Below are 18,522 nucleotides of genomic sequence, written 5' to 3'. Positions count from 1 at the left end.
ATTTTTGTCTAGATATATCTATTCTCAACTACATAGTATTCATATTGCCCACATAAATGCTATCTGTGTGCAGTTTTGTCACATTATTATTTTTTTCTCTCAAATGAAATAAAAAGAAGAAACTAAAATCCAAAAGAATGTGGAAGCGTCAGGTGGTTTCATTTCCTTTCCCCAGTCTGTAATGTAGCGGGGTGTCCAATAGTGTCCATCCCAGTTCTGCCATCACACAATACATGAGGTGCAGGAGAGTGTTTACACGTGTATACATTCTCATCAACATAAACAGAAGGAGTCAAAGTTCAAGGTTCAAGGGTCACGTGGGAAGCACAGTGAGAGTTTTTTCTTTGGGGGTGGGGTTTGGATGTTCGTCTCCATAGTGATTCTGTCATGGGTCATGTGACAGAGGAGAAGACATGCCCAAAACGGGCAGGGCGGGGCCAAGCTAGGGTGGGGCAAGGCAGGGCAGGGTGGGGAGAGGCAGCCCACCCCATGAGAACTGGGGGGTAGCCTGTACCCATACAGAGGATCAAAAACACATCACCCTCCCCTTCCCAAAATACACACCCTGTTTTCATACCAGAGGTCCTAAAGAAAGTATTTATAGAGTTTGCAAATATAGGTATGCGTTAATTACAATGTACATGTTTCATTTCAAAAGTTCTCTATAGTGTATTTTAACCCCCCACCTCCATCCACACATTTATTTAATTGACATTTTTCATTGTCAATTTCATTTTAATAATGGATGGATAGCATGTCTGTTGTGTCTGTTCTAAAGACTAATTTTGGGTCTCTCGCTTGTAGAAAATAATGAATAAATGTTTCTCTTCTTTTCTCCAGGTGACACGTTTCACCTGTTTTCTCTGTACAAATATATCAGTTTCACTTTTTCTCTCCTCAAGACAGAGGTTTCTGTTAATGCCCAGAAAACAAACATCTTCAACACGACTACAGCTACGACTACTGCTAACATTGATTAGAATGGAACTCAGACTAACATAGGCCCATAGAAAACAGACTCAGAATAACACTGAAGTTGCTCAGTTGCCTCAGTCACTCACTTATTGTAGCCTTCAGTTACAATATTGGAAGACAATGTACAGTATTCACACAACTTAACTGTGTGTTAGAACCAAGGGGTAGAAAATCAAAATAGAGGTAAAAATAAATGAACTGCTCTCCACCAAAGAACAAGTTGTAATAATAGTAATAATAATACATGATATATTATATATTATATATCATTATTATTATTAGATAATAATTAAATCATATAAATCATAATACACACTCGTCTTCTCATACGTTGTAGACACTCATGCTTGACACCAATGACACAGTTACACAGCCCACTGATCATACCAGCGTGTCTGTGTTTAAGAAATTCACAGTAAACGTCGTCAGGATCCAAAATCAGAGTGAAAATTATACAAATCATATCATCATTCTAAAATGATAGCATTGCAAACAGAGCTAGCTCGTAATAACGCTAATAATAATCACAACAACAATTGATGTCCAATAGGATCTTGTTAAATCAGAGTTAGTATTGCACTAAAGAAAGTGGATTGTTTAAAATAGTAGCCCAAGGTTCATCGCGTTGGATCATTAACAAAATAAATCATTTCTAGTGCGTTGGAATAGTAAAATAGTTTTGTTGTGAAAGTTCATTATTGTTGTAATTATCACGTTCTGTTATTACTTGTTTCCTTTTGTTTCTCAGTGAGATACTGTAGACTAATTATAACAGTGAAAAAGATTCTCTCTCTCCTCTCCATTCCTTTATCCCAATCCCCTCCTCTATATCTCTCTCTTCCTTCCCTGTTCCCTCCCTCTCCCCCCCTCCTCTCTACACGGGTGTTGTCTTCCTGTAGAGTGTATTGGAGTTGCTCTCTCTATCTCCCTTTAGCCTGTCCAGCGTTCCCATCCCTCGTTCTCTCTCCACCGTGGACGAGGAGAAGGGTGGGGGCCCCGAGCCCACCGAATTGCCCATGGGTGCGTTGGAGTTGGAGGAATTCTGGGACAGCGAGGGGTTGTGGGACTTCAGAGAGGGCAGTGTGCCGCTCATCATCACACCCCCTCCTCCCCCTCCTCCCCCGTCCTTGGGGAAGCAGTTGTGGAGCTGGTAGAGTGTGGCGCGGTCCACGGTGCCGTACATGGGGGGCAGGCCAGCGAGCTTGGGGTCGCGGGACAGAGTGTAGAGGGAGATGTCGCCCCCCGCCAGGGTGGTGTGGGAGCGAGAGTGAGGGTTGGGCAGCGTGGCCACAGACATGGGCCCCTGGGAGAGCATGGCCGAGGGGGGCAGGCCAAAGTTCTTCCCCCCGCCTCCCCCCACCGGCGAGGGGTCTCGGGAGCGTGAGGGGTCAGTAGAGCGGGATGAGGAGCGGGAGCGACGGCGGAAGCGGTAGCTGGGTAGGCGGAGCATGGCGTGCGTGGTCCCCTTGAAGATGTCAGTGCGCGAGCGGCAGCGAAGCTCCTTGTTCTTTTCGATGTAGATGTTGACGGCCAGAACGCCCACCATCTCAGCCATGATGAAGGACAGGCCTCCGAAGTAGAAGGACCAGCCGTAGCTGTACTGCCACTTCTTGTCCTCGTCCTTCTTAGGGGAGATGTCTCCCAGCGCTGCAGAGATGTACACGATCACACCGATGATGTTGCTCAGACCTGGGGGAGACAGGGGATAGATGAGGATATACAAGCACACATGCACACACACACACACACACACATGCACTAACGCACATAGATGAGGATATATACACACATACACACATGCACACACACACACGGGGAGGATACACATGCACACACAGACACACAGACACACTCTCTCTCTCTCTGTCATGTTATCCAGAACAGGAGAGTAAGAGGAAAAACATGACTTTACATCAACAGAACATAAACATATGTATACATACTAAGAGACATAGATAGACACATAAAGACACAGAAATAATCACATACACAGACACACAGACAGGTCTGACAGGAGTTAGTTAGTGCACCTGCAGCCACAAAGAGAATGCCTGCTCCCAGGACGATGTTCCTCTTGTGCTTATAGAAGCGACTGAGACCGATACACACCCCTCCCATCAACAGCAGGATAGCACTGAGGATAGGGAAGATGTTGGAAGCCCTGACCATACCTACAGAGAGAGAGGGACAGGAGAGAGACGGGGAGAGTGAGGGGAAGTGAGAGAGAACAAGTAATTGAGAAGAAGAGAGAGAAGAGAGTGAGAGAGGAAGAGAGAGAGAAGAAGAAGAGAGAGGAAGCAGGTGATAAAGAGAGAGGGAGGGGAAGTGAGAGAGAACAAGTGAGAGAGAAGTAGAGAGAAAGAGAGAGAGAATAAGAGAGAGAGGAAGTTGGTGATAAAGAGAGAGGGAGGGGAAAGAGAAAAGGTCAAAGTAGCAGATAGAATCAGAGGGAGAAGATGAGAAATAAACAGCTCTATTCTGCTGTGAGCAAATTAATTACCATGTGTTTAATGTATCAGGTCTTTCCCAAGAGGCATCAACTCTGATACCCCCAGGACAGACACACACACACACACACACACACACACACACACACACACACACACACACACACACACAAACACACACACACACACACACACACACACACACACACACACACACACACACACACACACACACACACACACACACACACACACACTTCACCACTCCAGGCCAGAGGACAGAAATGCCAAAGTAAATGCCAGCCAAATGCAGAGGCTACATAGTAAACAGTACACAGTCTTCTCCTGCTGCATTGTGGGGCGGGCACATATGGTGCATGATGGTACACCCACACAGGTGTGGCCTGGAGGAACACCCGTGAACTAGGGCAGCACATTATCCCTCAACTTCATACAAACACTAACATGTTTAATTCAAACACAGCCTATTTTCTCCCGGTCTTCAGGAGTGAGATCTAACTACTCTATGTGGTCTAAGGCTTCTGTAAAAAGTGGTTTACAGTTGTGGATGAGTTACAGCTGTGTATCAGTTATGGGAAACTCCCGTCCTGGGGGTGGCAACAGTGTGTGTAGGGTTTTGTTCCAGCCCTGCCCAACACACCTGTTCAAATGATTTTCATATTAGACCACAAAAAATTGTCAAAGACTCCAGCCACTCAAATCGTAGACTGTTCTCTTGCTACTGCACGGCAAGCAGTCCTGGAGCACCAAGTCTAGGTCCAAAAGGCTCCTGATCAGCTTCTACCCCCAAGCCATAAGACTGCTGAACAATTCAGCAATGTACACTGCTGCTACTTGCTGTTTATTATCTATGCATAGTCACTTTACCCCTACCTACATGTACAAAATACCTTGACTAACCTGTATCCCCGCACATTGACTCGGTACCGGTACCCCCTGTATATAGCCTCATTATTGTTATTTTATTGTGCTACTTTTTATTATTTTTTACTTTAGTTTATTTAGTAAATATTATCTTAATTATTTTTTCTCTTAAAACTGCATTGTTGGTTAAGAGCTTGTCAGTCAGCATTTCAATGTAAGGTCAACTACACCTGTTGTATTTGTGACTAATAACATTTGATTTAATTTGAATCAGGTATATTAGAGCTGGGCTGGAACAAAAGCCTGCATCTCCACTTCAGGTCCATCAGATGTTGACTTACGTAGAACATACTCTGGCCCATCATGGTCAAAGTCAGCATCCTCAGGGAAGTGGTTGATCTGAGAACACACTCCCCTCTTCACCCCTGAGAGAGAAAGAGGGAGGGGTGGGGTTAGAACAGAATACACACACTCTCTATCTCACACACACACACACACACACACACACACACACACACACACACACACACACACACACACACACACACACACACACACACACACACACACACACACACACACACACACGCGCACACACATACACAAACTTTACACATCAGCACATGCATCAACTCCACTCCACAGAGATTCATCAGAAAAAGAAACAGCAGTTTATATTAGCATATAAAAAGAGAGCAAGAGAGAAAGAGGAAGAGAATAAGGCATGAGAGAGAGAAACTGCAGACGGGTTGTGCCTCAGGTTCTGTCCTGTCATTGTTCACCCTTCCCAGGTAGGTCTGAGGACAGAACAGTACGCATCCCCAACACAAAACATCCACAATCTCTGCCCTTAGGAACTGATTCTAGATCAGATGTCCTTGACCCGTTAAGGTCATGCAGTATCTCATTAGTATCACACTCACATACATACATGATTTGTCATCAGGTGCTGGGTAGAAAAATACTAATGTAAAATATTTAATGTAGAAAGGGTACCAGCATATACAGTGGGGAGAACAAGTATTTGATACACTGACGATTTTGCAGGTTTTCCTACTTACAAAGCATGTAGAGGTCTGTAATTTTTTATCATAGGTACACTTCAACTGTGAGAGACGGAATCTAAAACAAAAATCCAGAAAATCACATTGTATGATTTTTAAGTAATTAATTTGCATTTTATTGCATGACATAAGTATTTGATCACCTACCAACCAGTAAGAATTCTGGCTCTCACAGACCTGTTAGTTTTTCTTTAAGAAGTCCTCCTGTTCTCCACTCATTACCTGTATTAACTACACGCTTGAACTCGTTACCTGTATAAAAGACACCTGTCTACACACTCAATCAAACAGACTCCAACCTCTCCACAATGGCCAAGACCAGAGAGCTGTGTAAGGACATCAGGGCTAAATTGTAGACCTGCACAAGGCTGGGATGGACTACAGAACAATAGGCAAGCAGCTTGGTGAGAAGGCAACAACTGTTGGCGCAATTATTAGAAAATGGAAGAAGTTCAAGATGACGGTCAATTACCCTCGGTCTGGGGCTCCATGCAAGATCTCACCTCGTGGGGCATCAATGATCATGAGGAAGGTGAGGGATCAGCCCAGAACTACACGGCAGGACCTGGTCAATGACCTGAAGAGAACTGGGACCACAGTCTCAAAGAAAACTATTAGTAACACACTACGCCGCCATGGATTAAAATCCTGCAGCGCACGCAAGGTCCCCCTGCTCAAGCCAGCGCATGTCCAGGACCGTCTGAAGTTTGCCAATGACCATCTGGATGATCCAGAGGAGGAATGGGAGAAGGTCATGTCGTCGGATGAGACAAAAATAGAGCTTTTTGGTTTAAACTCCACTCGCCGTGTTTGGAGGAGGAAGAAGGATGAGTACAACCCCAAGAACACCATCCCAACCGTGAAGCATGGAGGTGGAAACATTCTTTGGGGATGCTTTTCTGAAAGGGGACAGGACGATTGCACAGTATTGAGGGGAGGAGGGATGGGGCCATGTATTGCGAGAGCTTGGCCAACAACCTCCTTCCCTCAGTAAGAGCATTGAAGATAGGTTGTGGCTGGGTCTTCCAGCATAACAACGACCCGAAACACACAGCCAGGGCAACTAAGGAGTTGAAGCATCTCAAGGTCCTGGAGTGGCCTAGCCAGTCTCCAGACCTGAACCCAATAGTCCGTATTTCCCAGCCACTAAACCTGAAGGATCTGAAGAAGGTCTGTATGGAGGAGTTGGCCAAAATCCCTGCTGCAGTGTGTGCAAACCTGGTCAAGAACTACAGGAAACTTATGATCTCTGTAATTGCAGACAAAGGTTTCTGTACCAAATATTAAGGTCTGCTTTTCTGATGTATCAAATACTTATGTCATGCATTACAATGCTAATTAATTACTTAAAAATCATACAACGTGATTTTTATGATTTTTGTTTTAGATTCTGTCTTTCACAGTTGAAGTGTACCTATGATAAGAATTATAAACCTGCAAAATCGGCAGTGTATCAAATACTTGTTCTCCCCACTGTATGTATGTATAGTTCTAATAAGAAAGGTTTTATTTAGAGTGAACCACAGCTACCAATATTCACTTTATAGTAATTTCACTGTGGTCCTTTCTGAATAAGAGCATGCAGTAACTGAATGAACACTCTAACTCACCCCCACACACACCCCAACACAGAGAGCCATCCATACAGGCAGACAGGCAGACAGATAGCTACCCGCTGGGGTCTTGTGGCTCTATTGCAGACAGACAGATGGACGGACGGACGCACGGTGATGACAGCACACGACTGGTGCTGGCTGATGGATGGATTGTGAGAGAGTTGGAGTGATGGAATGATGAGACACAGACGGAGGAGGGAGAGAAGGACAGATGTGGGGTGAGCTTGTCTCTTTCTCATAGTTCTTTTATTTCCATGGTTGTTGTCTGTAAAGAAAGAGATGGGGACACAGAGTGTCAGCTAAACCCCCTGACAGACGCCATTTTGGCTCTAAACCAGGAAGTAGTTCCCCATTGGTACAGATCTAGGATCAGTTAACCCTCTCTCCCAATGCTAACCATAACCATTAGGTGGGAAAACCAGTATCTAGGGAGCAACTACTCTACAGCTGTACTGGCTACTCCTGAAACAGAGAAACAGCTGGCTAGAGCCAAAATGACCTGAGTTTCACACACTTCCATTCACTTACCTGGTAACTCTGTAAGAAAAGTACTGGAGGGTGACACTGACCTACATGGGCAGTAGAGGCTGCCTCTAAGTACTGCCCCAAAGATCAGTGTTCTCTATTTGAACCAGCACCACAACAGCATTCAATCTAAAGCATCAACACTCATATCACTGCTGTTGAATGGTGGTATGTCTGATGCCATGCACATAAAACTCTTGCTCTCCATTGGTTTCAGTTGAATATTGAATATTTGCAGCCCACAATGTGATGTTAGGGGCCTTTGACTAAAAGCTAAGGGAGAGACTGTACTGACCTACTAGTATTTTGCCTGGTTAAATAAAGGTACAAATAAATACAAATACAAATCTGGAATCCTCTCAACCTGCCGAATCAGATAATACCCCATCCACTCACTCCTTCGGCCCCTAACACAGCAAGGTGTGACATCCACCCGCGGGCTTAAATCTTTTAGAGACAATATGTCCTCTGTTTCCATTGCACCTACACTTCACTGCATCACTGCATGGCTTCTTAGCATCCATCTTGACTCAATACTCTAAGGACATCAAGGATGCTTGACCTCTAAGCCATACCAAAGCACTGAAGGCTCCACTGCACCACAGAGAGAAAGAGAGAAGAGAGAGAAAGAGAGGAGAGAGAGAAAGAAAGGGAAAGAGAGCGAGAGAGTCGAGAGAGAGAGAGAGAGAAAGAGAGAGCAGGGGGGAAGAGAGAGCGTAAAGGGAGAGATAGCAGACAGAGGTAGAGGGAGTATGAGAGAGGCAGAGACAACAGAGAGAGAGAGTGGGAAGAGAGAGAGAACAGAGAGAGAGAGAGAGAGAGGGAGAGGGAGGGAGAGAGGGCAGAGTGAGAGTAAAGAGAGAGAGAGCAGAGAAAGGGAGAGAGATCGAGAGAGAGCATGAGAGCGAGCGCGAGAGAGAGACAGAGAGAGAGAGAGAGAGAGAGAGAGAGAGAGAGAGAGAGAGAGAGAGAGAGAGAGAGAGAGGAGCACTGCAGCATTGCTGTGAGGGCTGGGGCTTATCTCTAATTGGCTGCTTTGTTATCAGGAAGCTTAGAGATGAGGATAAATGAGCTTTGCACAATGACCAGGCCAAGGATGGGATTTACCCTGCATGCCTTATAGAGGAGTAGTGACAGGACTACAAACATACGGCAGCTAGCTAACACCATTCATTCAGCTTCAACTACTGTCCTATTCTGTCCCATCCAGCCCTGTCCTGTCTTCCCCCTTCTAAAGCCTGTATGTCAGAGCAGCAGTTTAATGTATTATAAATTAGCTGCTTGTTCCGCAGTGAAGATGGTATGATGGCTACTGTCATTTTCAGAGATCCCGTCAGCTAAATCGCTGGGCTGGTGCAGGGTTGGGCAACAGGTTCTGCAGTGAGTTTGTAGGGCCAGCTGTGATATACCTGATTCAGCTTAACAAAGGCTTGATGGATCTAGTTGAATCAGGTTTCCAACACATGGTTGGTGAGCACAGTGCTAGTGGGTGATGCGTGTAAGGTAGGTTATATATTAAATACAGTGATGGAAGGAATGGGGTGAGATGAGAGGGGTTCTTTTCAGGTGATTTCAACTTCCTGATCTGTTGACACAATGGAACATGAGGAACACTGTATACTGTACATCTAGACCATCAGCTCCTGTTACCTACTTCACCACTGGGGTCATCCTTAGTTCAGGGATGAAGTGGTATCCTTATGACAAATTCATTTGAAGGGTAGAAATTACAATCTCCCCAAACATCCAGTGTTCATAGATAAAGTGCCTGTACTGTACTAGCTCTCTGCACAGACACAGTTCAGACCTCTTCTCTTTAACTTCATGTGAACCCTCTCTAAAGCTGATGTTGTTATGCACAACGCATCACCGGGCGCAAACTACCTGCCCTCCAGGACACCTACAGCACCCGATGTCACAAGGCCAAAAAGATCATCAAGGACAACAACCACCCGAGCCACTGCCTGTTCACCCCGCTATCATCCAGAAGGCGAGGTCAGTACAGGTGCATCAAAGCTGGGACCGAGAGACAGCCTCTATCTCAAGGCCATCAGACTGTTAAATAGCCATCACTAACACAGAAAGGCTGCTGCCCTATATACACAGACTTGAAATCATTGGCCACTTTATTAAATGGATCACTAGTCACGTTAATAATGTCATTTTAGTAATATTTACACATCTCGCATTACTCATCTCATATATACACTACATTCAAACGTTTAGGGCCACTTAGAAATGTCCTTGTTTTTGAAAGAAAACCTTTTTTTTGTCCATTAAAATAACATAAAATTGATCAGAAATACAGTGTAGACATTGTTAATGTTGTAAATGACTATTGTAGCTGGAAACGGCTGATTTCTTGTGGAATATTTACATAGGTGTACAGAGGCCAATTATCAGCAACCATCACCCCTGTGTTCCAATAGCACGTTGTGTTAGCTAACCCAAGTTTATAATTTTAAAAGGCTAATTGATCATTAGAAAAACCTTTTGCAATTATGTTAGCACAGCTGAAAACGTTTGTTCTGATTAAAGAAGCAAAAAAACTGGCCTTCTTTAGACTAGTTGAGTATCTGGAGCATCAGCATTTGTGGGTTCGATTACAGGCTCAAAATGGCCAGAAACAAAGACCTTTCTTCTGAAACTCGTCAGTCTATTCTTGTTCTGAGAAATTAAGGCTATTCCATCCGAGAAATGTCCAAGAAACTGAAGATCTCGTACAACGCTGTGTACTACTCCCTTCACAGAACAGCACCAATTGCCTCTAACCAGAATAGAAAGAGGAGTGGGAGGCCCCGGTGCACGACTGAGCAAGAGGACAGGTACATTAGAGTGTCTTGTTTGAGAAACAGACACCTCACAAGTCCTCAACTGGCAGCTTCATTAAATAGTACCTGCAAAACACCAGTCTCAACATCAACAGTGAAGAGGCGACTCCGGGATGCTGGACTTCTAGGCAGTTCTAAGTTACCCCAAACTTTGAAACAGTAGTATATATACTGTATTCTATACTATTCTACTGTATCTTAATGTAGTATATATACTGTATCTTAACTCTGACATTGCTCGTCCATATATTTAAATATTCTAAATTCCATTCCTTTACTTAGGTTTGTGTGTATTGGGTATATGTTGTGAAATTATTAGATATTACTTGTTAGATACTGCTGCATTGTAAGAACTAGAAGCACAAGCATTTAACTACACCCGCAATAACATCTGCTAAACACGTGTATGTGACCAATAACAATTGATTTGATGCTCCTTGGAAATCATTCAACAGAAACATCAGTCCACTGGGAAAGTCTAGGAAAGGGTTTCCTCTTCCAGCATTTACAAGTTCCAGATCTTCCAAGGAGCTCATAAACTCAGCATGTGCATTGCTGAGTGATGGCCTTTACGGCAGCACTGCTGACTACATAATTCCACTGAAACATATGGTAACATACCATCCATTCGCTCTCATCTGACACGAAACAGCTGCACAACATCAACTCTGAGCTTCCCTGTCATGGACCCTCCATTCCATTCAGTCCTTATTCCTTTAGTAGTGCATTAGGACACAGACATGAGGTCTGCACTGGAATTGCATCAGATCCAAAATGGCCACAGTCCTTACTTTGATCATACCAGCTATCACCAACTATTATCAGCTATTACCACCTATTTACCAACTATTACCAGATACAGTGGGGCAAAAAAGTTTTTAGTCAGCCACCAATTGTGCAAGTTCTCCCACTTAAAAAGATGAGAGAGGCCTGTAATTTTCATCATAGGTACACTTCAACTATGACAGAAAAAATTAGATTTTTTTTTCTCCAGAAAATCACATTGTAGGATTTTTTATGAATTTATTTGCAAATTATGGTGGAAAATAAGTATTTGGTCAATAACAAAAGTTTATCTCAATACTTTGTTATATACCCTTTGTTGACAATGACAGAGGTCACAAGGTTTTCACACACTGTTGCTGGTATTTTGGCCCATTCCTCCATGCAGATCTCCTCTAAAGCAGTGATGTTTTGGGGCTGCTGCTGGGCAACATGGACTTTCAACTACCTCCAAAGATTTTCTATGGGGTTGAGATCTGGAGACTGGCTAGGCCACTCCAGGACCTTGAAATGCTTCTTATGAAGCCACTCCTTCATTGCCCGGGCGGTGTGTTTGGGATCATTGTCATGCTGAAAGACCCAGCCACGTTTCATCTTCAATGCCCTTGCTGATGGAAGGAAGTTTTCACTCAAAATCTCACGATACATGGCCCCATTCATTCTTTCCTTTACACGGATCAGTCGTCCTGGTCACTTTGCAGAAAAACATGATGTTTCCACCCCCATGCTTCCCATTAGGTATGCAACTCAGCATTCTTTGTCCTCCAAACACGACGAGTTGAGTTTTTACCAAAAAGTTATATATTGGTTTCATCTGACCATATGACATTCTCCCAATCTGCTTCTGGATCATCCAAATGCTCTCTAGCAAACTTCAGACAGGCCTGGAATTGTACTGGCTTAAGCAGGGGGACACGTCTGGCACTGCAGGATTTCCACCATAATTTGCAAATAAATTCATTAAAAATCCTACAATGTGATTTTTCTGGATTTTTTTTATCATTTTGTCTGTCATAGTTGAAGTGTACATATGATGAAAATTACAGGCCTCTCTCATCTTTTTAAGTGGGAGAACTTGCACAATTGGTGGCTGACTAAATACTTTTTTGCCCCACTGTATTACCAACTAATTTCACCTATTACCAGCTATTACCAACTATTACCAGCTATTACCACCTTTTTCCAATTATTACCAGCTATTACCAGCTTTTACCAGCTTTTACCAACTATTACCAACTATTACCAGCTATGACCAGCTATGACCAGCTATGACCAGCTATGACCAACTATGACCAGCTATTACCAACTATTACCAGCTACTACCACCTTTTTCCAATTATTACCAGCTATTACCAGCTTTTACCAGCTTTTAACAACTATTACCAGCCATTACCAGCTAAGACCAGCTATGACCAGCTATGACCAGCTATGACCAACTATGACCAGCTATTACCAACTATTACCAGCTTTTACCAACTATTACTATTACATTCACTATATTATACATAATATTTATAGTATCGAATCTCTTAACTGCAGTATGTAACTTTTTGGGTGACCCAACCAAATTCACATAGAAATGTGAGTTATAGATCTGTCATTCTCATTGAAAGCAAGTCTAAAATCAAACCACCCCCTGTACCCGGACTTTGTACTACTCCCTTCTGGGCACAGGTATAGGGCACTCGTCGGCAGGAAAAACACAACTAGACAATAATTTGTGCTTCCTTAATAGCTCGAGCTAATGTTCCTAGCGACCCAGTAAGGACAGCAGGCTAGTCTCTTTTTATTGGTATGTAACTGTTATGAAAGTTGTATTGTCAATTTCTTTGTGTTTATACGACACTTTAAACGTGTACATGACACTGCAACAACATTTCCCCATGGGGACAATAAAGTCAGTAAAGTAAGAAGTGGTAGATCTGTTCTATATGAACTATTTCTATGCTTCCCATTCTTAAGTTTCATTTTTGCGTCTTTTACTTTCGGTTTTGTACACCAGCTTCAAACAGCTGAAAATACTATATTTTTGGGTAATGGAAATATATTTCACAGCGGTTTAGATGGTACAATGATTCTCTACACTATACCTGCTTGTTCTGTCACATAAACTGAAATTAGGAGAACTATTCGAATTTTAGCAACCAGGAAATGGGGGAATGATTTCTCCATAGCGCACCTTTAAATCTATAAAAGACATTAAGACAAAAGGCTTAAATGGAAGCAGTCCTAACTCATCCCCTCCAACATCACGCGCACACACACGCACACGCACACACACACACACACACACACACACACACACACACACACACACACACACACACACACACACACACACACACACACACTCACATACACACACACAAGATCCCCACATGCCTCCGTTTACCCTCTATCCATCCTCTCCCACTCCACCCACAGATCCAAGATGGTGTCTTGGATCTGTGGGTTTCAGTAGCCTACCTTCCAGGCAGCAGATCCTCCAGAGGCCAGAGTGGGTGAGGGCTCCGGGGTCCTTCTTGTCCTTGTTGTGGGGGTCGTCTGAGTGGTTGCGGGTGCTGTTGCAGATGGAGGCGCGGGAGTACAGCCAGTAGTCCGTCCCTATAGAAACCGTCATCAGGCAGAAGGCTGCAAAGGCCCCCACGGTGGTGAGGAGGATCTGGATCCCCTTCTCACAAACCATCCCTAGAGAGGAGGGCAGAGGAGGACGAGAGAGAGAGAGAGAGAGGGGGGGGGGGGGGGGTGAGAAGTAGAGAAGGGACAAGGAAGAAGAAAAGGGAGAAATAGAAAAGGGATGAGAAAGGTGGTGGAGGGAGGAAGAAGGAGAAGAAGTGCAGTAGAGACGAGAGGAACAGATGAGATAGAAAAAGGGAGAAAGGGGAGTTGAGGGAGAGGGAGGAGAGAGAATGAAAAAGGGATGGACAGGAAAAATAGATGCAGAGACAGAGGCAGAGAGAGAAAGAGGCAGAGAGAAAGAGGCAGAGAGATGCAGAGAGAGAGAGAAAGAGGCAGAGAGAGGCAGAGGCAGAGAAAGAGGCAGAAAGAGAGAGAGAGACAGAGAGAGAGAAAGAGGCAGAGAGAGAGAGAAAAAGATGCAGAGGGAGGCAGAGAGAGAGAGAGAGAAAGAGGCAGAGAGAGAGGCAGAGAGAAAGAAAGAGGCCGAGAAGGAGGCAGAGAGAGAGAGAAAGAGGCCAAGAGAGAGGCAGAGAGAGAGAAAGAGGCCGAGAGAGAAAGAGGCAGAGAGAGAGAGAAGTCGAGAGAGAAAAAGGCAGAGAGAGAGGCCGAGAGAGAGAAAGAGGCAGAGAGAGATTCAGAGAGAGAGGAAGAGAGAGATGCAGAGAGAAATAAAGAGAGAGGAGGGGTATAAGTGGTTATATGAGGTGTCCTTGGAAGGGGAGTTGGACGACACTGCTGACTCGTCTTAACAGGAAGGAATTGATGGTGAACACAACAAATTACACTCTGAGAATCTCAATGTGCTCCATATTCATGACCATGACACCACTCTCTCCCCCACATAATCAGCATAGACAGGGCTAGCGCAGAATACACAACACACTCGATGAGACAGAACACACGGACGCACGCACACACACACACACACACACACACACACACACACACACACACACACACACACACACACACACACACACACACACACACACACACACACACACACACACACACACACACTCAATATACATAAGCACAGTGCAGGAACACAGCAGCAACATCAGCACATACAGGAACAAAGCAAGACTCAACAGGAAATCTTCATTGTCGCAACTCAATCAATCAATCAATCAATGAAACAATCAATCAATCATTTAGGCTTATACAATCAATCCTATACAGTATCAGTGTTCCTATCCTTTTCTTACCTCCACCACCACCATAGTATACCCCTCTGGTCCCCTTGTACATGAAGTGGTGCTAAAACCTGTTCCTTCACATGATGCTTATGTAGGCCTCTGCCCAGCACCCTGCCCTGAACTTAGTCACTGTTACTGGCCCGCTACCACCCGGTATTCTACCCTGCAGAGGCTTAGAGGCTGCTGCCCTGTGTACAGAGTCATGGAACACTGGTCACGTTAATCATGTTTACATACTGTTTTACCCACTTCATACGCACATTCTGTATTCTAGTCAAGGCTCATCCTATACAACTACTGCTGTACACACCTTTTCTATTCATATAGTGTCTATAATGTCTATACACACCATCATATACATATTGATTTATATTCCGGACTCTGACATTGCTCGTTCTAATATTCCCATATTTCTTAATTCCTTTCTTTATATTTATGGTATTTGCCTGTATTGTTTCGTATTGTTAGGAATTACTACACTGTTGGAGCTAGGGACATAAGCATTTCGCTACACCTGCGATAACATCTGAACAGTTTCATTTCATTTGGCTTCATCTCACCCTAGGCCATACCTGCTGTTCTAGATTACACATTTACCTCCATTGTGACTTCATTTGCAAATCTTTGAAATTGTGCAAAGTACTATTAACAATGTGTACCTGCAATGTAATTACACTGTACCTGCCTATGTAATAACCACGTAAATACATTGATTATAGTGCCACTTGATGTAAAGTGGGACCCCATTGCATTACCAAGGTATACATTTACATCAGCTGAGGTAAGACTTACCTGCCGCCGAGTTTCTATCCTTCGACTCCATTTTGAAATCTTTCTTTTCCTCGTTAATGAAGAATGCACTGTCCCCTCAATCCGGACAGCATCCATCGACTGTTCTCACTCTCTCCCCCTCTCCTTCCTGCACTCGTTTCTCTCTCTCTCTCTTTGGCCTCTATCTCTTTCTCTCTCTCTCACTGGAAAGATGTGCTGGTGGAGGCTCTTGATTGTGATTGGACGCTCTCGCTCTGGTCCTCTTATTCACAGGAAGCAGTCACTGAGGAGGACATGATAGTTGGGCTACTGCCAAAGAAAGACCAGAAGAAGGAGAATGATAACATTAGTTGTTTACTGCTGTGCAGTTATGAGGCATGTTTATCTAAAAACAGTGATCAATTCAGAAAGTTCAGACTTTTAACAAGTCACGTTATAAAGTCACGTTCTAAAAACACAAATAACAGAAAACTAAAACCTATCAATTCCACTCTCATTCCAGTATAACACAGAATAGAATACAAATGGTGCATCTGAATATAGAGCTAGAAATAACAGATCTGGTCTGAATAGACGAGTTAGAAAGGGGAAGAGTAGAGAGGGTGCACTCAACATTGTTACCATGGCAACATTGAATTCCAAAGTCTGGATCAGCAAAGAGCGAGGGACTGAGAGAGAGAGAGAGAGGGCCAGAGAGAGAGAGAGGACAGAGAGAGAGAGAGAGGGACAGAGAGAGAGAGAGAGAGAGAGAGAGAGAGGGACAGAGAGGGACAGAGAGAGAGAGGGGACAGAGAGAGAGAGAGAGGGACAGAGAGAGAGAGAGGGACAGAGAGAGAGAGGGACTGAGAGAGAGAGGGACTGAGAGAGAGAGAGAGATTTTGAAGTGAATTCAAAAAAATAAAAAAAATAAATGTAATGAGTAAATGTCAAATTGGCTTTCTTCCCAACCATCGCACTACTGACCATTTATACACCTTACACACACAAATTAACAAACACGTCCACCAACAAAAAGAGGGAAAAATCTTTGCTTGCTTTATTGACTTTAAAAAAGCATTTGCTTCTATTTGGCACAAAGGACTATTGTACAAAATTCTCCAAAGTGGGCTTGGTGGTAAGGTGTATGACTTAATAAAATGTAAGTACACAGAAAAGTGTGCAATAAAAACCACAAACCAAAAAACAGAATTCCTTTCACAACGTTGAGGTGTGAGACAAGGCTGCAGTTTGAGTCCAAATCTTTTCAACATTTATATTGTCACACTCTGACCATTATTTGAGTTGTTTGTTTCTATGTTTTGTTTGGTCATGGTGTGATATGAGTGGGCATTCTATGTTTTGTTTGGTCAGGGTGTGATATGAGTGGGCATTCTATGTTTTGGCCTGATATGGTTCTCAATCAGAGGCAGGTGTTTGTCGTTGTCTCTGATTGGGAACCATATTTAGGTAGCCTGTTTGGTATTGTGGTTGGTGGGTTATTGTCTATGTGATGTTGCACTCAGTTTCGACAGCGGTCACGTTCGTTTTGTTCTTTTGTTTGTTTGTTTAGTGTACTTCGTGTTTTTTCGTCATTCATTAAAAGTATGTATTCACACCACGCTGCGCTTTGGTCTCCTCAGTATGACGACCGTGACATATATCAATGAATTAGCAGACATGGACCATTCTCCAGCGCCAGGACTCACACTATTTGACACAGAGGTGAAATACCTGCTATATGCTGATGACTTGGTACTTCTATCACCAACCAAAGAAGGTCTTCAACAGAACATTAATATTCTACAGCAATATTGCCATAATTGGGCCCTGGCAGTAAATTTAAAAAAAATGAAAATCACAATTTCCCCCCAAAAAACAGATGTCAGTAACACAAATATAAATTCACCCTGAACAACACCATAACTGAACATACTAAAAATTACACATACCTTGGCCAGACTATTCCTGCATCGGGAAGCTTTAATATGGTAGTGAATGCACTCAAAGAAAAAGCCTGCAGAGCATTGTATGCAATAAAAATGAAATTATTCAAAATCAAAGCAGAGACAGATCCTTACCAAGTACAGGCTGAGTGACCACCAATTGGCAATAGAAACCAGCAGACATAAAAAGACATGGCTACTAAAAGAGGAGCGTGTATGTGGTCACTGCACGACAGGGGAGGTAGAGACAGAGATGCATTTTCTCCTTTACAGTGAGAAATATTCTGCACCAAGAGATTCATTATTCACAGAAATGACTACATTTATTCCAAATTTGAACTTATTAAACCCAGAGGAAAAACTAAAAATACTCATGGGCTAAGGAGCAATGGCTCCTCTTGCAGCCAAATATGTATTTGCCTGCAATAGCCTGAGGGACACTGGATAATAACATCTGCATAGTAAATAATAACTTACTTATTATGAGTATTATTGTTATTGCTGTTGTTTATCATTCCAAAAAGTAGTGGTGGTAGTAGTAGTAGTAATGATGATGGTAGTTGTAGTACTGATGTAATGGTGAAGATGACAGTTATTTAGTTATAAGTTAGTTATAGTTTTATCTTCCATGTATAGCTTTTTATATTTATTACATTTCTACTATATTGTTGCTATTTTTGTATTATTACTTACTATAATTTTAAATTATAATTTATTAATGTTTATAATTTTATTACAATGTATATTGTATACATTGTTGCGTTGGCAATATTGACAATGTTTTTCATGCCAATAAAGCAGCTTGAATTTGAATTTGAGAGAGAG

The 18,522-nt window shown here is 43.2% G+C and overlaps 1 protein-coding gene across 2 annotated transcripts in view; it reads right to left on the bottom strand.

Annotated features, from left to right (window-relative positions):
* Nucleotides 1–1,524: 1,524 nt before the first annotated feature.
* LOC139379528 (voltage-dependent calcium channel gamma-4 subunit-like) overlaps nucleotides 1,525–18,522 on the bottom strand; it is a 36,094-nt gene continuing 19,096 nt past the window's right edge. Inside the window, exons 2-6 of one of the 2 annotated variants that reach the window (XM_071122349.1) lie at nucleotides 15,797–16,084; nucleotides 13,593–13,814; nucleotides 4,649–4,732; nucleotides 3,006–3,146; nucleotides 1,525–2,664 (exon numbers count right to left, since the gene is read on the bottom strand). In XM_071122349.1, the coding sequence (XP_070978450.1) occupies nucleotides 1,850–2,664; nucleotides 3,006–3,146; nucleotides 4,649–4,732; nucleotides 13,593–13,814; nucleotides 15,797–15,827 (1,293 nt within the window). In that variant the 5' untranslated portion in view covers nucleotides 15,828–16,084 and the 3' untranslated portion in view covers nucleotides 1,525–1,849. Of the gene's footprint in view, nucleotides 2,665–3,005; nucleotides 3,147–4,648; nucleotides 4,733–13,592; nucleotides 13,815–15,796; nucleotides 16,249–18,522 lie in introns of those variants that run through there. The other variant, XM_071122356.1, reaches the window with a different exon arrangement.

Source organism: Oncorhynchus clarkii, chromosome 2 (assembly GCF_045791955.1).
Source record: "Oncorhynchus clarkii lewisi isolate Uvic-CL-2024 chromosome 2, UVic_Ocla_1.0, whole genome shotgun sequence".
In the NCBI taxonomy this organism is placed as follows: Eukaryota; Metazoa; Chordata; class Actinopteri; order Salmoniformes; family Salmonidae; genus Oncorhynchus; species Oncorhynchus clarkii.
Note: the sequence above shows the minus strand (reverse complement) of the source record. Positions and strands in the feature narration are given on the sequence as shown.